Source organism: Anser brachyrhynchus (assembly GCF_964034855.1).
Source record: "Anser brachyrhynchus genome assembly, chromosome: 7".
Lineage (NCBI taxonomy): Eukaryota > Metazoa > Chordata > Aves > Anseriformes > Anatidae > Anser > Anser brachyrhynchus.
Genome location: NC_137701.1, coordinates 39,320,933 through 39,340,233, shown reverse-complemented (window position 1 = coordinate 39,340,233; position 19,301 = coordinate 39,320,933). Strand labels below are relative to the sequence as shown.

Sequence of the window (19,301 nt, the reverse complement as noted above, 5' to 3'; positions counted from 1 at the left end):
CCATGGTAGGAGTTACATCATTGCTTGCAAATAATAATTTCCCTCAAACTTCCTTAAAAATAGCATTCCACCCACTGCTGATGGAGGCAGAGAAGTATCTCTTTACGGACTACACCGTGAGCTAATGCTAAGTAACTGTAAGGGTTTCTGGTTCCATGGCATTTGGGAAAATAAAGACACGCCAAGACCACTGTGCATCAGCCACGGCTTTGACCAAGCTGGCAGCAGAGCTCCTCCTTGACCTCAGGAGTTACACCAGCACACAGGATGAAGACCCTATCTCTATGCATTAAGTAATTTTACCCTATTTCACTCAGACTATATTGGCAATAAAGAACCAGCAGAGGCAGAGGATTCAGCATGTTAAAGGAATCTAAAAAGAACCCAGGACGTAGCTATTTTGGATTACCCTGTATCATTTGCAATGTCTTCGCTTCCACCGTGACTGAAGTCACCTCAAAGCAGCAAGCTAAGAGCAAGCAGCACGCTCACTGGATATTCTGATGGTGTTTCAGACACACAGAGTCTGAAGACCATTCAGACACCACCCCTGCCAGGATCTCCAGCACACCCACAGGCCAGGCGAGCTGCCCAGCACCAGCCCTACTTCCACCCTCGGTCCCCTCCGTGCCCCGAAGGCCCCTTCACAACGCCACAGCCGAGCCCCAGGCGAAGCACGAGCTACAGTTTAACTTCTGCCAACACCCAAAGGGAGGCGGGGTGAACTTTGCACAAGGCCCTGGCTGCTGACCCAACTGCCGCAGCCACAGGGCCCGGCCCGAGGCCGGCAGGATGAGGAGGAAGAGAAGGATGACTATTCCCCTTCAGCAGAAGGCCCGTTTATACGGCACCTGTTGGGAGGTGGAACTGAACCCCAAAGCAAGGAGGGGGATGTTTCAAAAGCATCGGGCAGCCTTAACTGGAGGACTACCCAAAGGCTTTGGGAAGGAGTCTTCAAGGATCTGGAGTTACTTCACCTGGAGGCTGCCTCCAAGACCACGTTTCAGTACCTCAGAACAAACCACCCTCCATCAATTTGTCCATCCCTGAATCATTTTCGACTTCCGTATGTTCTGAAGCAACTTCTGGAGTTTAATTACCCATAGTTAATAAATACATGTTTTTTTGCATACAGGATCTTCACTGAACACTTCACTGGAAGCGAGGTGAAGCAGCTGGCCAGCAGGCTGAACAGGAACAAGAGCCAAGCTCTCACGGTGCTTGGCCCCCAAAGCACCCCGAAACACAGTTACGTAGTTATCGGATTTCTGGTTGTTTACATTTAATTTGGATTGGTTTATACGTGTATATACACACACAGGCTTAACTTGCTGTTCCTAGATGGTATGTTTGTTTTAGAAAACAAAGAGAACACATTTCCTTCACAGTAAAACAGAGGCTCTGCAGGTACTGAGGGGCAGGAGGATGCATTTTGGGTGCAGTGCTTCCTTTGAGGTAGCCAGCAATCCCTGTCACACCGGTGCTTACCTTCTTAAGAGACCTACACTTCCAAAGCCGTGTTAGGAGTACCTTACAGGAAAAGGGAAGCCATAAGCAGTAGTTTAAGGGCTTATAGTGCCAGATGCTCTTTGATGGAGCAGTTCTTCTGTTCAGGCAGGAACAGGTGTTTCTCTTGTCTCAAGTAAGGAATTCATTCAGCAGTAAATTCTCCTGGCAGTCCAGAAGAACATCAAAGCCTCACAACTGCCAAAAAGGTTACGGGAGAGCTCTCCTGCCTTGCCTGCTCAAGCTGTTTCTTCTGCAGTAGTGGAGGAGTACTTAGTGAGATGGTTTCTTAGGCACTTGGTTATGACTGACAGGAGAGTAGCCTTTTTGAATGAGAACAAGAGCAGTTAGGTTTTTCTTTTTGGTTTTACAGGATAATGATTACCTGCAGCTAGTCAGCACAGTCAACAGATACTTGGTAAATCAGTAGCTGAACAGTAACAGCAACTACTCTTCTGCGTAGCGCTCTTCACCAAGGAGAGACTGACACCTACCTTCCTCTTGAATGTGTTGACTGGTGAGGTAACAGTAAGGCAGATGCGACATTCAGACCGCCTTTGTTTCTTCTCTGGCATTATTTGATCATTTATGCAGAGATACCGAGATGGAGCCTCTCTGCTGGAGGTCAGAAAACGATCTCAGTCTGGTGTGTTGTTGTTCAGAGCGAGACCATGGGGGCCTGGGGCCAAGAAGTGCCATGGCAGCGTACCATTACAGCTTTGAAGGTTCCCAAATATCCTCTGTAACGCGATTTAATGCCATGAACTTAGGTATCCGAGTTCCCTGTACAGTCAGCAGAGGAACATGGCACTCTTAACTGCAGAGAGCTGCCCTGAGCAAATCAACATGCAACCCAGAGCACGAACACAAGTTCCTGCCAACAACAGCTGAATTCCTAGGCCTGATACCTCCATCCCCTCCATCCTTTCCAAGCTTAAGGCCATCCCCTTGGATTATCATGGGTTTTTCTTTTTTTCTTTGAGGGAAAGCACATACTAGAGAAGAGTTCACCCTCCAGGGGAAGACACGTGAAAACTCTGGAAATTGTGCATAAAAGCTTACTGTTTGAGAGCTCAGCAGCTCAGAAAAAGGGGGCCAGGCATTCATCACCTCACCAGCCTCAGAGCAGTCAGATTCCACATGAGGCTAATTATTTGACCATGGAAATTTACAGTCACGCATCTCCATTTGTCTCAACCTGTGTCTGTAGGTGCAACCCTCTGGCAGCCTGCAATCAATCTGCCTCCTTTCTTGCACAAAAGAGACCGCTTCAATGTCCCAAGCTGGCTGAAGACCAGTATAAGTAAAGAGGTAAAGCACTGCCTGCCCATTTAATGTTCTGAGTCTGCTTGGAAAAGGATCTCACCAGTGCCTTGTCTGTCTGTGCTTCCAGTGCCATTATCTCGTCCTTCCTCCAGAACTTACCAGCACCATCCGTAGCTCCCCAAATTCCAGAAAACCCCAGCAACAAACACTGCTCAAAGGGACAGGGGCAATCCACAGAGATGAATACAAAGGTATAAATAAGATTATGCTCCCAGGACCAGGAGAATAGAGGGAAGGTGAACAGAAAACATACACTGAGGCTTTCACTTTATGGTGGCAGAAGTCCTTATGTTAGCTCAGATGTGCTTAGCAGAAGCCATCACCTCAGGAGAGAAAGGGGTTAAAAATTCTGCTTCACACAAGCAGAAACTTAAACTTCACTGTCAGTTGGAAACAGGCAAAGGAACAGATGTGGACAGTAATGGCCTGGGCTCAGGACATCAGCTTCATCCTTCCCTAAAAGGAAGGCTGGTTTTGGGCTCAGCTGGAAGAGACCACAGATGGGGAAAAATCCCACAAAGATGTCAGGTTTCAGATCATACCTAAGGTAAGATTCCTCCATGCTTCTGAAAGTGACAGGGACTTCTAGTCATGCTTTATTCAGAAATTGAGAACACCGCTACTGGAGGCCAGTTTATCTCTTACATCTGCTGCTGATACTTGGATTACAATATGGGAAAAGTCATCATGTGGCCTTCCAGAGAAGGTTAAAAGCCACATGATGCTGAACAGCCATAGAAAAGCCTGACAGTTATTCTCCCAGGCAGAGAAACAAAAGGCTGAACAGTTCAGGTAGCTGCCTCAAAGCCTCGGTGAGCAGCTGAACTGCAAGTATCTGTGTCTCCCCACCACCCTGACTTCTCATGGGGCCACATCTGTCCTTTGAAGGACGTGTGCCCTGCTGCCTAAAGATTTCCCTGCTTTATGGCTTTTGCCAGCTCAGTTACAGCTGCTTTGCATGCCCGATCACCCTGGGGTTGGCGTGTTCATCTGCCTCAGGGACGCTCCGGGTCGAACAGTACCAGCACCTTGCTTCTGACGAGCAGCCCCATGCTTATGGAAGCTGGGAGATGCTCACAGGTCGGGTGGTTACGGCCAGGATCTCCACGTCCTTAGTCCGACAGGACTCGCTGAGTGTCAGGGCTGCTTAGCTGGCATGAAAAAAAATAAGTCACCAGATGAGCTATTCTTCTCTAAGTGCGATTACTGTGCTTAGTGTTTTGAACTGCGTGCATTCAGTCATTATAGCAAACGAGATGCAACACTTTAAGGACCTCTACTGTATTTTTCCCCATCCTTTGCGGATCTTTGAGGGCTGTCCGTTCTCTGCTTGAAGCCAATCTTTACCAGACTTCTTGCATAAAGTTTGTGCCTGCCTGCTGAGGGTACGTGTCTAGGACAACTTGTAGACAAAATTCACGGAGCACAAACTAACACTAAACACTAACACTAACTGAACGCTGCTAAGATTGTGTGGCAAACAGGCTTTCAGAACTGTTTGCCTAAACTTGAGCTACAACTAGATTTTATAGCTCACTGTAGCCTGCACCTCTTACTTGGTTCCTACCTCGCTGTTACCTGTGAACCTGGGAGATGGAAGTGAATTTTATCACCGGTTCCTTTAGCTCAGGTTGCCCAGAGGCAGGCTCCAGCTCCACCAGTTCACACCACTCTGGAAGCACGGGAACGGTGCCCTCCGCTACCTGTGAAATGCCTGCCAGAGCGATGGAAGAGAGCGCAGCTCATTTGAACGACAACCGTGAGAGCGTACACTGCTCCAATCCTGCCTGCTCTCATACGCAAGCCTAACTCGTCCACACAAGGGAGGAGAAAATCCTGCGACAACAGCCATGCACTGTGGTTCGCAGAACCACTCCAAAAAAGTGAAGCAAGTTCTTTTTAAAGTTGTTATTAGCAAAGATAATTATTTTTGTCATTTTTCCTTTCTTGCCCAGTCTGTATAGAGAACAGTCCTATTGAACCCTCACATCATGTCCCTGGACAACTCATTTCCTAGGTCGATTCGTGCCGAGTCACTGCCAGCCCTCGTCCCACCCATCTCCTTCCACACTCCTCTTTTACCCCAGCTCTGGTCCTCATTTCATACTGCTTGCAGAAAGCCACTTACAATTCTTCCAGGTCACTTCTGATGGTTCAATGAATTTCATCAGCCCAGCACAACGTCAGAGAGCGACGAGGGCTGAACCAACAGCAAAGCACTCCGCCACACAGCAGGTACGTGGCTGAGGAAGAGGACCTGTTGCTCTCCCAGTCCTCCGATCCGTTTTCAGTCCATGTCCTACATAAATCGAAGCTGACTACCACAAGACTCCAACACTGAAAGGACTTACCATGTGATATTTTTTCATTACGTAAAATTCTTGAAGTCTTGACGCTATGTCAAATAGAGAAGCTAGCTAAAGCTAGAAATGTAATTAGGGAGTGCCACACAATAGAAATTAAGTAATGACACTTCAAAGATGCCTGGGAAAAGAAAACATTTAACTTCTCATATATAACTTCGTACCACACTGAGCAACATGGTCTTCTCAGAGGCAAGAAAAAAATATCTAAATTGATTTTGATTAAAAAAGGACAAGTGAGCCTGAATGGCTACATGAAGAGATACTGGCTGTCAGCACTAACAGTTGGAGCAACTGGAACAAGCCTTTTGGACAAGCAGAACCTAATTAGCTGCTTTATAGAGCTGACTGAACTACTGGAGGAGCAATTAAAAAGCATCTACTTTGTTGGCTTGCTTTTGCAACTCGTTCCATTACCGAGCCTCTGCTTCCAAATGACTTTTTCTACTTGGCTGTCCTGCCTAATGACGGCCCGAACAAGTGAAGTCTGACACATGGGAGGCTTGACTTATCTGCAACAAGGGTTTGCAGTTTATTAGCAACGTTCCAAGAGTTCTCCAAGTCTACACCAGACTGCATGGTCAACGTGTCCAGCCGTACTTCGTAATGGTTTTCTTAGACAAGCACTGAGTTGCAAACAAGCTGCTCTCTTGGCCAAGTGTTGGGCTGACTGTGGCTAGAAAGATGACACAGGGAAGGAGAGCATGAAGTTCAGATGACCAACTCAAGCTCCTCTACAACACACCTTGTCAGCACGTAAATATCCTGAAGGTCCTTCAAAACCAAACTCACAAGATGATTACGCTGAAGTGAAAACGACAAATCAGTTTTCTGCACAGATACCATTCCTTGTTCCCACTGCAAATGAGAGAGCTTCCAACACCAAAATATTTACAATAATGGAGAGGGCAACGCTTCTGGGATTACTAGATTTCAGAATAACTGGCAAAGCAAGGTTCTAGGAAGTCTCCATCAATCAGCCAACCAACTAAAAAAAGCTCATCGCAATCTATTAGGCATCAATCTCCTTCCAAAACTGTAGGATTACATGTTCCATCAAATTCTAACATTTACTCATCACCGATTACATAAAATCCAAGGATTATTCCATTTCTGTTCTCGCAGATCCTTCGAGTAACATCAATACCACCATTTAGCACTTTGGGTACATATTCTCAGCGCTCGAGATGAAAAAAGAACACAAAAACCGAATCTGTTTTTATAGCTGAATCCTCCTGACAGGCTGCTGAAGATGGTTCTCCTCAGGATATGCCACAGATGATTTTCCTTCTGATCATAACTGTTCCCAACTCGAGGAGCAGGATTACTGATTTAAATCTATTTTTTCGTAAATTATGTATGTACAGCCTCTGTGTAGATAGTCTCAAAAGCACAGTATGGGGATGCTAGGTATGAACAAAAGCTTCTGCCCTCACATTCTGGTGGGACACAAGAGGACAAGGACTAACTAAATCCTTCTTCCTTCCTCAGACAAAAGCTCCTGAACATTCGTCACCAGATATCCCAACAGCATTCAGATGTGTTTTCTGAATCACTGCAACTATCTTATTAAAAAAATATCATTAAATCAGGTTTAAAAATCAGTAGTTGACAGGAGTCATTATCCATCTCATAAAGTGGACAAAAAGGGGATTTAAGTTCAACCTGTCAAAAGCACGACTCCCGCTTTGACTGGCCAGAAGCCAACTGAAACGAGTTCTGCTTTATTGCCATCCACCGGAGCGTTTCCAAACCACAGGGCAAGGCCGTTTGCACGCTGAAGGGTCGCATTTTCGACGAGGGACCCGCTCCGGTCCCCGTGGAAGAGGAAGCGAGACCTGAGCGCTCTCGGCTTCCCTGAAAGCCTCTGACCTAGCAGAGCGCGGACTTGGGGTTTTGCCACGTGAGCGGGGACAGATGACTTTGGGCAAACCGCCCCACACCTCGGGAGGCTGTCCCACGGGTGCAGGCTGGTTGTTCCGTTTGGGAGAGGGGCTGGGGGACAAGGGCAGGGCTGGGAGCAACAACAGCTTCTGGTTTTACTAACCACCCTGCAGGTTATTCGTGGTTTCAGATCCTTCTTGTAGTACATAAGAGCTAATCAGGATCTATATGGGTAAGGTTAAATGAGGCTCAATTTTTTTTTCCTTCAGCCCAGTATATGCCACAACCTGCCGTTAAACAAAAGTTAATCAAGCCGTAACATTTTCAAAAGCCTTTTAAAAGCAGCTTTTTGACAGGCTTTGTGCTAAATGAAAGGATATACAGCAATACCTAAGGATAACTCACAAAACAGACTCCCTCACTTTAAAGAGCAGATTAAAACAAAAATATTTGAGCAATGGTCTTCTCTAGGCTACTTCTAAAGTAGCCTGATGAACAAGTGAAAAATAGCTGGTCTAATTTCGTATAAAAAGCGCACTGATTCAAACAACTGCATGCAATTTAAAACTATAGCAACTTTCACAGCCTTATTTTTTTTTTCAACCCTGAAACATGGAAATATTTGAAGAAAAAACTTCCATCGTGTAATTGCTCTGAGCTGGAGAGAACTATCTGTACCATCTCCTGACAAACACTACCAAAAATGTCTAAAATTAACAGTTACTGCAAAGTTTAATTTTGTCTCATACACTTAACAGCATAGCTGAACAACAAAACTCAGCCCCGTCCCTGTTTATGAGCAACTTTCCCGTTCCTCGAAGGAAAGCTTCGCATGTTAACAGGCCTGATAAAGAGACCAGTTATATTTAAACACTGCTTTTAAAGACTGATTCAAATTCATCTTAAATGCTGATATTGAAATCTGAGTATTCAAAATACAACAGACCAGCTGAAGACCGCTGCTATCATTTAGGTGGTATTTAGAGACTAGAGATTAGTGCTACGGAGATGAGATTAAATCTCTGGACCTGAAAAAGTAAGAAATAAGGTCGTGCTGTCGCAGCTTCACCTACCAAAAACCACCTCCTCACCATCAGGCTGTAAGCCGCCACACAGAAGGAAACTGCTGCAGTGAATTTAAAATCAGCTACGCCAGCTAGTAAATGAAGGTCAAGGTCCAGCTATAGCGTGTGCTTGGAGCAGAAGGGACGCACCCGGAGCGGGAGGCCAAACACCGAAACACCCAGAGGCAGCCCCCAGGGCCCACGCAGCACCCACGGGTGCTCGGCAGCAGCGATGTCCCCTCGGCAGCCTGCAGGGGTGGCCAAGCATGAGCCCTGTGACATGCAACAAGGACAAAGGCAAAGAGCAGAGCCCGGGGACACAGCGCCCTCAGAAAGGGGCCTGCAGGTTCGGTGGACAAGGCACTGCTTTGAGCAGGATGCTGGAGGGGACCCCCAAGGACCCAAGTTAACCCACACACCTAGGATTTTCCTTAAGTTATTTCAAAGAGGAAGCTCCCGTTTCCATTCAGAGCCACTGTGATGAAGTTACCTTAAAAACAACACTAAACATGACTCTGTGAGTGTTCTTCTGGCCTCAAAGCGCACGGGCTTGCGTTGTGCCCCCCGTTACATTTGCTAAGCAGGACTGTGGCTCAGTTTGAACACTGACAGTGATCTGGGGTTTGTGCTCGCTCTGCAGCCCCATGCACTAACAGGTTCAGAAACAGTCACCAGACAAGGCACAGACCGTCTCTAAAACGCTCTTCAGGGCTGCCGCCAATCACAGTGAAATCACCACGTTGCCTCCCCTGCTCCATTTTTTCCAGGATACAAGCTGCACGTTTACCCATCCTCAGAAAAAGCTTGGTACCTTTCAGAAAACACAAATCATACCATAAACGCTTTGACCACCTTTTTTCCCCCCCTTTTCTATTTCTAAAAAGGATGGAGATGCCCACCCAACTTCCAACTCCAGCTGGCACAAGGAACCGTGCAGCTGCAGGTTCAAAGACCAACTCCTTCCTGGTGAAAGGGCAGCAATACACCGAACGCATGCCACTTTGCGATGGAAAACAGAGCGTTAGAGCTAGAGAAAAGCAACCAAATTCTGAGCGAAGATTCTGATCCCGTTTAAATAAAGTCAGACGTCTTCTGAAAACAAAACCTTCAAACGAAACTGGATGTCTCAAGTCACTTCTCAGGCATCAGCCTCAGAGTGCATCCGAGTTAAAAATTAAACCAGCGAAACGCAACTCACCTGCTGTCAGCACTCTGGGGACAGTGGAATTTTCCCAGCTGAGAGAGCCTCACTTGGGCACGCAACAAAACGAGATCAGAGCGCGATGCCTAGCTCTTGTGAGTGCCAAATGCAATGTTCGTTTTCAGCCCAACTGCTGACCATCTCAAAGCTAGGGGAACAGAAGAATTTGGGAAATGTTCTTCTGCCTAATTTTACCCAAGACCTAGCATTCCTAAAGCGCTGACTCTTCCCAACTACCCTGCCCTTCAGTCAGTTGAACTCCCTAACTAGAGACAATGTTTCCCTCGTGTAATGAAACGCTAATAAAAGCATTTTGGTGTGTTTTGGAACTTCTCACATGCCCATCACCGTTAAGAGTGTACATGGGGTTTCTTTTGCAATTACAGCATTTCCAACTGAATTACCACCTAAGTACAGCTTCGTACAAATCCTTAGAATTTAAGCTAGAAATTATACCTTAACGAAATTACAAGTGATAGGACGAGGGGAAATGGCCTCAAGTTGCACCAGGGGAGGTTCAGGTTGGATATTAGGAGAAATTTCTTCACTGAAAGGGTTGTGCAGCAATGGAATGGGCTGCCCAGGGAGGTGCTTGAGGCACCAGCCCTGGAGGTCTTCAGGAAATGTGTAGGTGTTGAATTTATTAGCATGGTTTAGTGGTGGACTTGTCAGTACTAGGTTAAAGATTGGACTAGGTGATCCTAGAGGCCTTTTCCAACCTGGATGATTGTATGATTCTGTGGAAATAAGGAAGGTGATAAGCAGCTACTTAAATTACTTCAAGGACGTGTGGCCTTCTTTCCTACTAAAGGTACTCAGCATAGTATGAAGGCCAAGTCAGTGAAGTTTAACAGTTCCTAGCAAACCTTCTCTGTGAAGAACTCAAGAGTAACACTGAAATTAGTGCTACACTGTGAAGTCACCAGGTCTTTAGGTTACACAGCCGTCACTCACACCGTGGCTGGCATCAATACAATCTCAAGTACGTCACTTGCTCATTTTTTCCGTAACAGAGCTTCTACCTGAGAGCAACAGTGGCCCGCTGCATTGAAAGGGTCAGCACAAAGAGAGCCGCAAAAGCAGAGTTGAAGGCTGCCATCCTGCTCATCCTTCCTTCACCGTGACTCTGGAAATGGAATTAATTTGGCAGAACCACGGAACAGAAGTTAAGATAAAAACAGAACATGCGTTCTTTCACCAAACTCTTTAACATAACTCAGCTTTTTTGACAGCACCCAAGTAGAGGTGGGCACGGAGACGTTCCTCACACCTCCAACACCCAGCCTCAGCAGATCCCACCCTAATAACAACACCGGGGCTACCTCAAACTGCTTCTGGCCGCAGCAACAGGCAGCCTTCCCACAGCTGCTTCTTGCATTTCCACGTGTTTTTCAAATACCTCTAACCACATAACCAAAGATTTATGCCTCCAGTTAGTAAGCGAATGTTCTTTTTCTCTCCCTAGCCAGACTCCTTGCTTCCAGTTCCTACTCTAACTAACAAATTCAGAAGAAAACCATGAACGCTGACCTTCCTCACGAAGAGCTACTTCACCGTGGAAGCATTAAGGAACGGTGCCTTAGCAGTAATTACTGCAGCAGAGAAACCCTTCTCCTCTGCTATTTCCACGAGCGATTCAAGTATTTGGTGCATCTAACATACGTTTGGGAGTCCTAGCCACAAAGACATGACTGTAAACAGTATGGCAGTAAATATTCATCCTCTGTGGGATTACGCCTAAATACGCTCTGCTGCTTGGCGCTGTAGTTGCAAACTGTTTCTAAGAAAAAACACCACCACCACCCAGACACTGTAGGGGAGAGAAGAGATGCCACATAAAGTCACTGGCATCCAGTAACACTTCAATTTCCATATGGAAATCAGAGGAAATAAGATGTGCTGAATTTTAAGCACCAAGGCAACAAAAACACATTAAGATTTCATCACACAAGAACTTGGCTGTAAAATTTGCAATTTTCCTGATCTTTTTTAAAGAGTTCTCATTTTCAGGAACATCAGATAGCTAACAGACCATGCATTCCACCAACCAGCTAAAGCAGGCATTTGCATTAATCTGCTTTCTGTTAATTAAGCGGTAGAAATGCATCCCCCTTCACCCAGGAATCTCTCCTACAACCAAGTTCCTTGTCAACCTCTATCTTTTTACAGCCTGCCTTGTAACAATTATTCTCTAGATGATTCCCAAGGATAAATGCCGTGGACTTGCTAAGCCTCTGAATCACAGGTCTCCAAAATACTTACTTTTACATATTGTATCCATCTCATTTGTCTGTATTGTAACAGAAACGTTACTACCACCTCTTAAGATATCTAGGGACTATACATACAAACTTGGCAACGATGACTTGAAAGAGATGTGAATTCCAATTTCAAAGAGAAATAGGCTATGGGAATTGGAAGCCAAGCACCATCAAAACCAGAAGCGTAAGAGGCAAAGGCTGGAAGAGAAGGTGGAATCACCAAGAACAAAAAACATTGGAGTTGCTGCTATTTTTTCCCCTACCTTAAACTAAATCAGGATATGATAAAAATGAACTGCTATAGTTAAACAGGGAAAAAAAAGTTATTTTTCTATCCTTGTTTACAATCTGAACATACCACTCGAAGGGCTTTTGCCCCTAAATTGCGGCAAGATAGGGAAAAAAAGGCATTCAAATACTGTCCATTAAAACCAACTGAAAACTATTATTCACAACAGCAATAATTACTTTCTTGCACACCTATTTAAGATAAAACAGCCTTTCCCTCACACATAAACCTTTCCCCCTCCCCTCACATTTACACAGCACCTAGCATTAAATAAGCATTAGCTTATTATTTACTTCTCTATGAAAACAAGGTTTGTATCTGAAGGATAAGCGTGTTAGTAAAACCAAGACAGCAGCACCTCTCTTGAAACATTTGTCAAGTGGAGTTCTACTAGAACCATGTTTATATGTTCCAAGGCAAAATTAACACCATCACACGTATTTTTCATAACCTAGAAGGTTTAGGGTTTGTAAACTGTTAAGCATTGGCAGATTATACAGCATTGGTTATAGATCAAAATTCTGTTATTCAAGGTCTAATATCAACCTGGAGCCAAAACGTTTTGTGGACAGCATTACGTTCACATCCATGGAAATGGATCCACGCGTGGAAGCAGCATTAAGCAGACTTACAAGTCCTGCTCTGAACAGGAGCATCAAGGCTGTCGTGGTTGGGAATACCCCAGCACACTTGATACAAAAAAAGAAGAAAGCACGCACCGATTAAAAAAAAGGCAACTTGAGCAGGACTTTGTTTTACAAGTCGTACTAAGTCTGAAGTGTTTTATTGCCCTGCCTTGCAGTCAGGTTAGAGTCCAACTGCGCTCACGCACGGCTTGCAGAGAACCTACCAGCAGAGACAACTCCACAAACACTACTGCTAACCTTTGGGCAGGATTTTCAAGTGCTGTGAAGCTAGCAATGAAGTGAATGTAAAAAAAAACATTACAGTAGTAAAATTCAGCAATGGAAGTCCCATCTCCCACCCCTCGATTCCTCCCGAGTACCTGAGCACTCGGCTTCCGAGCCTGTCGCGGTATCTTTGGCTCCAGGAGTGCCAGCTAGATGCCTGGGGAAAGGAGTAATTTCCCCTACTAACAGCTGGTGTTAGACAGGGAGAATAAAAGGAAAATCAAAGAATAAAATGTTCCCCATGCAGTGAAAACACCACTTTAGCTACAAAGGTACCTCTGATTTGTCATTTCCTCTAGAAAAACTGCTCAAGGCCCTCTGAGAGGCTCGAGGCTGACCTGGTGTTGGGGGGACAGGAGCAGGATGTTTCTGAAGCATTTCCTTCAGCTTCAGCGACTGCTAGCACGAGCCCCGCTTACATGAGTTTTAACAAACTGAGGTCTGGTCCCCTGGAGGAGACTTAAAGCTGGCGAACTGCTCCGCTGACGGCCTCCCAGGCCCCCCAGACAGAGCAGGACACTCAAACAGAGGACAGGAGGTTTGGGAGATACGAGGTGTAAGAGTAACAAAGAACCAGGAGGAATTCACAACTGGAGCGCCCACAACAGCAGACCTGGGGTAAGGACAACCCACTGCTCCCACCTCGCCCAGCATTTTCAATACACAGGCTGGACGGTCCGAAACAGCATGGAAAGCTGCCGAGGCACACACACACGCTCTATTCCCAAAGTTCATAACGAACAGCTCAGCGATCACGGAGGGCAGGACACGGCACCACACTTCCTCGGGGTGGGGAGAGCCCAGGCAGCATGTGAAGGGAAGCGTTCCTCACCAAACACCACTTCATTTACTGGGTTTCTTCTCAGCTCACCTACTGCCTTGCCTCAGCAGAGGCACAGGAAGCACATTCAGTTGTTCAAGAGTATTTTATTACTTCAGAGTTGCTTTTTCATTGTCAAAAATATAGAGAGATATAAAAGGTATATGAGGGGATGCACAGGGAACCGATGCACAGGGGCACTTTGGTGTTTACTCACTGCGCATTCATCTCACTCTCTTCAGTTAGCACAAAGGGGTGCAACCCTACGTCCACGTTTATGGCATTTGTGGATACCTGGATAAACTCCAGTAACGTCATACAGGTGCTCTTTAGCAGTATTTCCCCTTTCTGACTATGATATTTAAAACTTTCTCAGCAAAGATTATCAGATGTAATTCCCTGGGCATTCCTATACATTTGAAAGACATTCACAGCGTTTCATGTAGGAGTTTATAGGTAATAAAATAAAATGCCTTCAAACTGAGGCCCACTTCCACGCCCACCATAAAGAACAGACCGTTTGCACCCAGTTAAAGAACACGGGTATTCACGGGCTGGGGAATCAACCGCAGAAGATAGCTGCGGCACACGCAGCGAACAGGTCAGGGCAGAAGCCCAGCCCCGGGCCCCGAGCACCCAACACGCACACGGCAAAGCAGCTGGAGGAAGAACCGGACCCCTTCACACCTGAACTCCTGGAGTTCTTCCACCACTGACAATGCTCTTACATCAGCAACTCGAGATTTTTTTTTTTTTTCCAGGAAACTTAATTCTTCCGATCACGATGTTAGAGTGAATCGATCGGATGTGATTTTGAACCTCACCGAGTCACAGCGACCAGAAGAAACACTACTCCAGGCGCCTGTGCTTCACGTTAAAAGCTTACATAATCTTATGATTGTGATCGCAAAAACAACAGCTCCCCGGGAATTTATTCATGTTTACACCTACGGCAGGACTGCAGAAACTAACACTCCAAGTATTAGAGGAGAAAGCAGTTTAACAACTATTAAATACTGGAATACTTGGCGTGTAACACTGGAGCAGCCACCAAAACAATGTCATTAATAGGAAAATCGCAGTTCGAATTCCAGCCAGTTCCTTGGTCATTTAGCAACGATTATTTCTATCTTCACAGGCAAGAGAAACAATCGCTTTGTCTTACCAAGATGAGCAAGAAATCCTAAAGAAAAGCCAGGCTTTGTTGCTTAACAGCTCTTTTTAATACGGCAATGTCAACAAGATCGCTATTCTATGCTCTAGGCAAAAGGATCTTAATAGAAGGATGTGGAAGGGAGAGAGACGTGAAGAACAGATGGCACCAAGCCTTTCAGAAACTGTCACTGAGACGAAGAAAAGTTTCCCTGTAGAGGATATTCCTGATTTAAGAGGAGTGTTGTTATTTAAGTTACTTAAAAACAAGGTAAAGGGAAACGTGAAAGTAAAGGGAAACATGAAAGATGTCTTCTAGGGTAGAACAAAATTATCAGAAGTCATGTTTTGTCTCACAAAAGCAATAAATGGTGTGCCCTAACCAAAAAAGAGCTGTGTCCTTCACCTGTTCTGCTATTTCTCTGTCAAAACAGAAAGGATTTGGGGGGTTATTTCTGGCAGCGATCGCCATTTCACAGCACATTTAAGCCCACACGGAATTGATCAATAACACTACAGACATAAGACTAGACTATCCATTTACTAACCACAAGAAAATGTACCGTTCAGCAGAATCCTGCACATTATAACGCTGAAATTTTAAAAGCTATTGTTACACAGATCTCATTACTCCCTGAGACCAGTTACATCGAAAACCTGAGTACTTGTCTGGCAGCTGGCGGACTGATCAACAAGTACACCTTCAAACGCCACCGAGAAAGCCAAAAAAAAAAGTGTAAACACACAGAGGACTCCAGGGACATTCAAAATGTAAGCAGAAAGTAGCAGGTTTGCCATCTAAACAAACATTAAGGCTGTTACAAGGCTCACAGCAGGTTTTCTGTGAAACTGACGAGCTCTGAGTGGAAATACACCAGCAGTTCCTCCAGCCACTGGTTGCTACCAGGATTTCCCTCCTCAACAAGCGGGCGGGAGCTCTCACCCCACGCTTGGTAGCTACCAGGCGGCATCTGAAACCCAACTTTCACACCCGAAGACAGCGAAATATCGAACAGCGAGATAAAAGCGTTACAAATCACTGCTTTGAAACTGGAAGCGTGCCTTTTCAGCCTCTTTCTCTGCACGCACCTATACATGCGCACACCCCTTGCTATCAGCGAAGGACGAGCGAATGCTTTCACAACAGTGGCTATCCTAAACTAAGGAAGCAGTAACGAAGGTGGCCATCCACCACTGAACGCTCCAGAACAAGAGCTCTAAATTAAGGGGTAAGAGTATTTCAGCTTGGTTATCCTCATTTTGGAAAAAAAAAAAAAAAGAAACTAATAACCGCATTGCCAGGTTACCAGATGTGACACTAGGTGGTTATGTCTCCACGTTTGTTGCTGACGATTTCTCTGAAATCCCAGCGCTGCACACGTCTGAAGTGTGCTCGTTAGACATTTTTAAGAACCGCGACGAAAACAGCTGCTGCCTTCACAGTTACTGCCATCCCCAAACATTTGCCGTTCGGAAAAGTGATTTCTCCCACCGCATCCTAACCAACAAAATCACCTCTGGCTTTCCAGTGCTGACCCCAAAGCCTTAAATTTAAAGCGACAAAAACAACTTTTACTTACCTGAAGAACAAGAGATAAGAAAAACAGCAAACGCCAACTTAGTAGCAGCTCCCATTTTCCAATGCTGTTAAAACATTTAAGTGACTTTAAGTATCCAGTTTCCTGGGTCCAGCAAGCTGGAAAAATCCCCCCTTCTTGCTGAACAGTTGTAAAGCAATCTACAGCAACATCTCTAAAGAGGATAATGTTCACGAAACAGTAAAATCAGGTTTATGTAGAGACTGACGATCTCCCTCCGGCTCTTTCGAGCGAGAATCCGGGTTCAGGGCTGGATATATTTGGAACCGTGTTTCAAAACACACGTGTCATTTGGCTTCTGTACAAACAGTGGCAAAATTTAATTCATAAAAGTATGTTACGAATCCACTAAGAAAAAGAAGTCAGCAATTAAGCCGCCGGACACGACGAAGTCTCCGAAGAGGCTCCAACTCTGTTCCACATCAAGCTCCGTAAAGCATCCCCGATGGGTGCCGAGCGCCGGGAGTCGTACCGAGACCAGCACACGGGTCGGGGCTTTCGTCCTGGCTCCCGTTACGCAACATGTAGTGTTTGGGAGAAGAAGAGCAGCTCCATTTCGCCTTCCAACGTCCAAAGCCTCCGAGGAAGAGACGGGTCGGGAGTCCTGCGGGAGGAGGCCGGCGGCTGCACGTGGGCCAGGCTGGGGTCGGGTGGCGGTGCTGCTGAGGGTGCCGAGGAGCAGCACCAGGGCTGGGGCTGGGCTGGCACCGGCAGAGGGGCAGCCCCGGGGCTGGCACCGGCCCCGACACCGGCTCCCCGCGTCCCCAGCTGCTCAGCCCGAGCTCATCGCCCCCCCTCCGGGCCGGCCTTCAGCCCGGGCTGCGGAATGGGGAATTTTTCCTAAGACACCTCCATCCCCTTCCCCCGGGGGCGGCGGGGGGGGGCTGTATTTGGTATTTAAACGAGGAGAGAGCGAAAAAAAAAAATTAAATTAAATTAAAAACACGCCGCGAAAAGCACGCAGCGCTCGGCCGCCGGGGAGGAGGGCGGCGAGTCCCGGGGAAGCTCCTGAGGGAGGAAAGGGGCTGGGGGGGGCACACGGGGCTGGGGCAGCCCTGTCCCCCTGTCCTGTCCCCCTGTCCTGTCCCCCCGGCCGTCTGTCGTGCCCTGTCCCCCTGTCCCTGCCGCCCCCCGGCCGTGTGCTCGCCAACCCCTCACGGCCGCCTCTCCTCCTCCCCTCGCCCTACCACAACGGCGGCTGTCTCCCCCTCGGTCCAGTCAGGATTTTTTGAGGAAAAAAAGAAAAAAAAAGAAAAAGATTAAAAAATATATATATTAAAAAGGGAAAGAAAGAGGTCGCCGGGGCGGCGCGGAACAGCCCCGAGCCCCCGGCCGGGCTCCCCTGGGCCCTGCCCTAGCCCTGGCCCCGGCCCCGGCCCGCTCCCGGCTCGGCCCCCGACCGCGACCCCCTCGGCTCCCGGGCGGCGGCGGCGCGGCGGAGCCCAACTTTGTCGGTCCAGGAGCGCGGCTCGGGGCTCGCCGAGGCGGAAAGGCCGAGCCCGGGGGTTCCCTGCGGGCGGCGGCGGCCGCCTCTAGAGCCTGCCGAGGGCGGGCGGCAGCTCGGAGCAGCCCTCGGAGCGCTGCTGCTGCCGCCGCTCCCCTGTGGCTCTCTCATAGCGACCCATTCACCGCGCGGCGTGCGGAGCCGGCCCAAGATGGCGGCGCCCGGCCGATTGTTTTTGTTCCCTCTCCTCCTCCCCTCCTCCCCCCCCCCAGCCCCCCGCCGCGCCAGGCCCCTCGCGCGACGCCGGCCGAGCGCGCGCCGCCCCGGATTGACAGCTGCGCGGGCCACTCGCCGGACGCCGCCCGCCCGGCAGGCCCCGCCCACCCCCTCCCCTCCCCTCCTCCGCTCTCCTCTCCCGGGGATGGGCGGAGCGCCGGCGGCGGCGCGCTCCCTCCGCCCCTACCTGCGCGCGTGCGCGCGGCCCGCTCGCGTGCCGCCGCGCCCGTGCGCGTTCCCGCCCCGCCTCAGGGCGCGGCCGTTGGGCGCCGCCCGCCCCCTCAGCGCCCCTCAGCGACCGCCGTGAGGGGCCGGCGGCGGCGGCCGCTCCGTGGCGCCTCTCCGCCCGGTACCGCTGCCAGGTGTGAGGGCAGGGCCCCGCCGGCAGCTGCTTCTTGTGCCCGGTTGTGCCCCGGCCGTGTGCGTTCACGAACTGGTGTGAGCACACAGCGCACCTCCCGGCGCTTGTGTGAGGTGTGAGCGCGCAGCACGCCTCACAGCACCCGTGTTAGGTGTATCTGCACAACACATCTCACAGCACTTGCGTTAGGTGTACCTACACGCCATATCTCACAGCACTTGCGTTAGGTGTTCCTACGCACCATATCTCACAGCATTTGTGCGTTAGGTGTACCTACACGCCGTATCTCACAGCATTTGTGCGTTAGGTGTACCTACACGCCGTATCTCACAGCATTTTTGTGTTTGAGATGCTCTCCCCACAGAACTAGCTGCTTCCTGCCGCTGGCAGCTTGCTCGGCCTCCCCCCCCATCGCAGCAAACTTCTGTTTCCTATCGTTGTGCGCCCGCTGGCCGCCGCAGCACAGCGGCCTGCGTTGCTTTTTTGTAGTGAGGCAGCCTTCACAAGTCCCCGAGATGAGCACAGCGCTACCTGGTTTTGTGTCCTGTGCAGGAGCAGAACAAGCTGTCCGTGCTCCAAAACGTGAGCATAAAGGAGCAACACCTGTGCCCTGCTCAGAATAGATGAAGGAGAGAACAAGAAGAGTGAATAAATCCCAGTTTTCTCACCTTTGGGGGGAAGATGTGTGTATATTGGTGCCACTCAAGATACGACACTCTCTCAGTAAATTATCACCCTTAAGGACAGCAGTTCTGTGAAAGTGCCTACTTATTTTTTTTTCCATCTTCTTAAATGTATACCGTAAAATATGTTGCCTGTTTCTGAGTGAAAAGGAATACACGTTT

At 48.1% G+C, this 19,301-nt stretch overlaps 1 protein-coding gene across 2 annotated transcripts in view; it reads right to left on the bottom strand.

Annotated features, from left to right (window-relative positions):
* The window catches only part of ACVR2A (activin A receptor type 2A), a 61,842-nt gene extending 43,815 nt beyond the window's left edge, over positions 1-18,027 (bottom strand). Inside the window, exons 1-2 of one of the 2 annotated variants that reach the window (XM_080599183.1) lie at positions 17,776-18,027; positions 16,358-17,015 (exon numbers count right to left, since the gene is read on the bottom strand). In XM_080599183.1, the coding sequence (XP_080455309.1) occupies positions 16,358-16,412 (55 nt within the window). In that variant the 5' untranslated portion in view covers positions 16,413-17,015; positions 17,776-18,027. Of the gene's footprint in view, positions 1-16,357 lie in introns of both variants that reach the window. The other variant, XM_080599182.1, reaches the window with a different exon arrangement.
* Between the last annotated feature and the right edge of the window lie 1,274 nt (positions 18,028-19,301).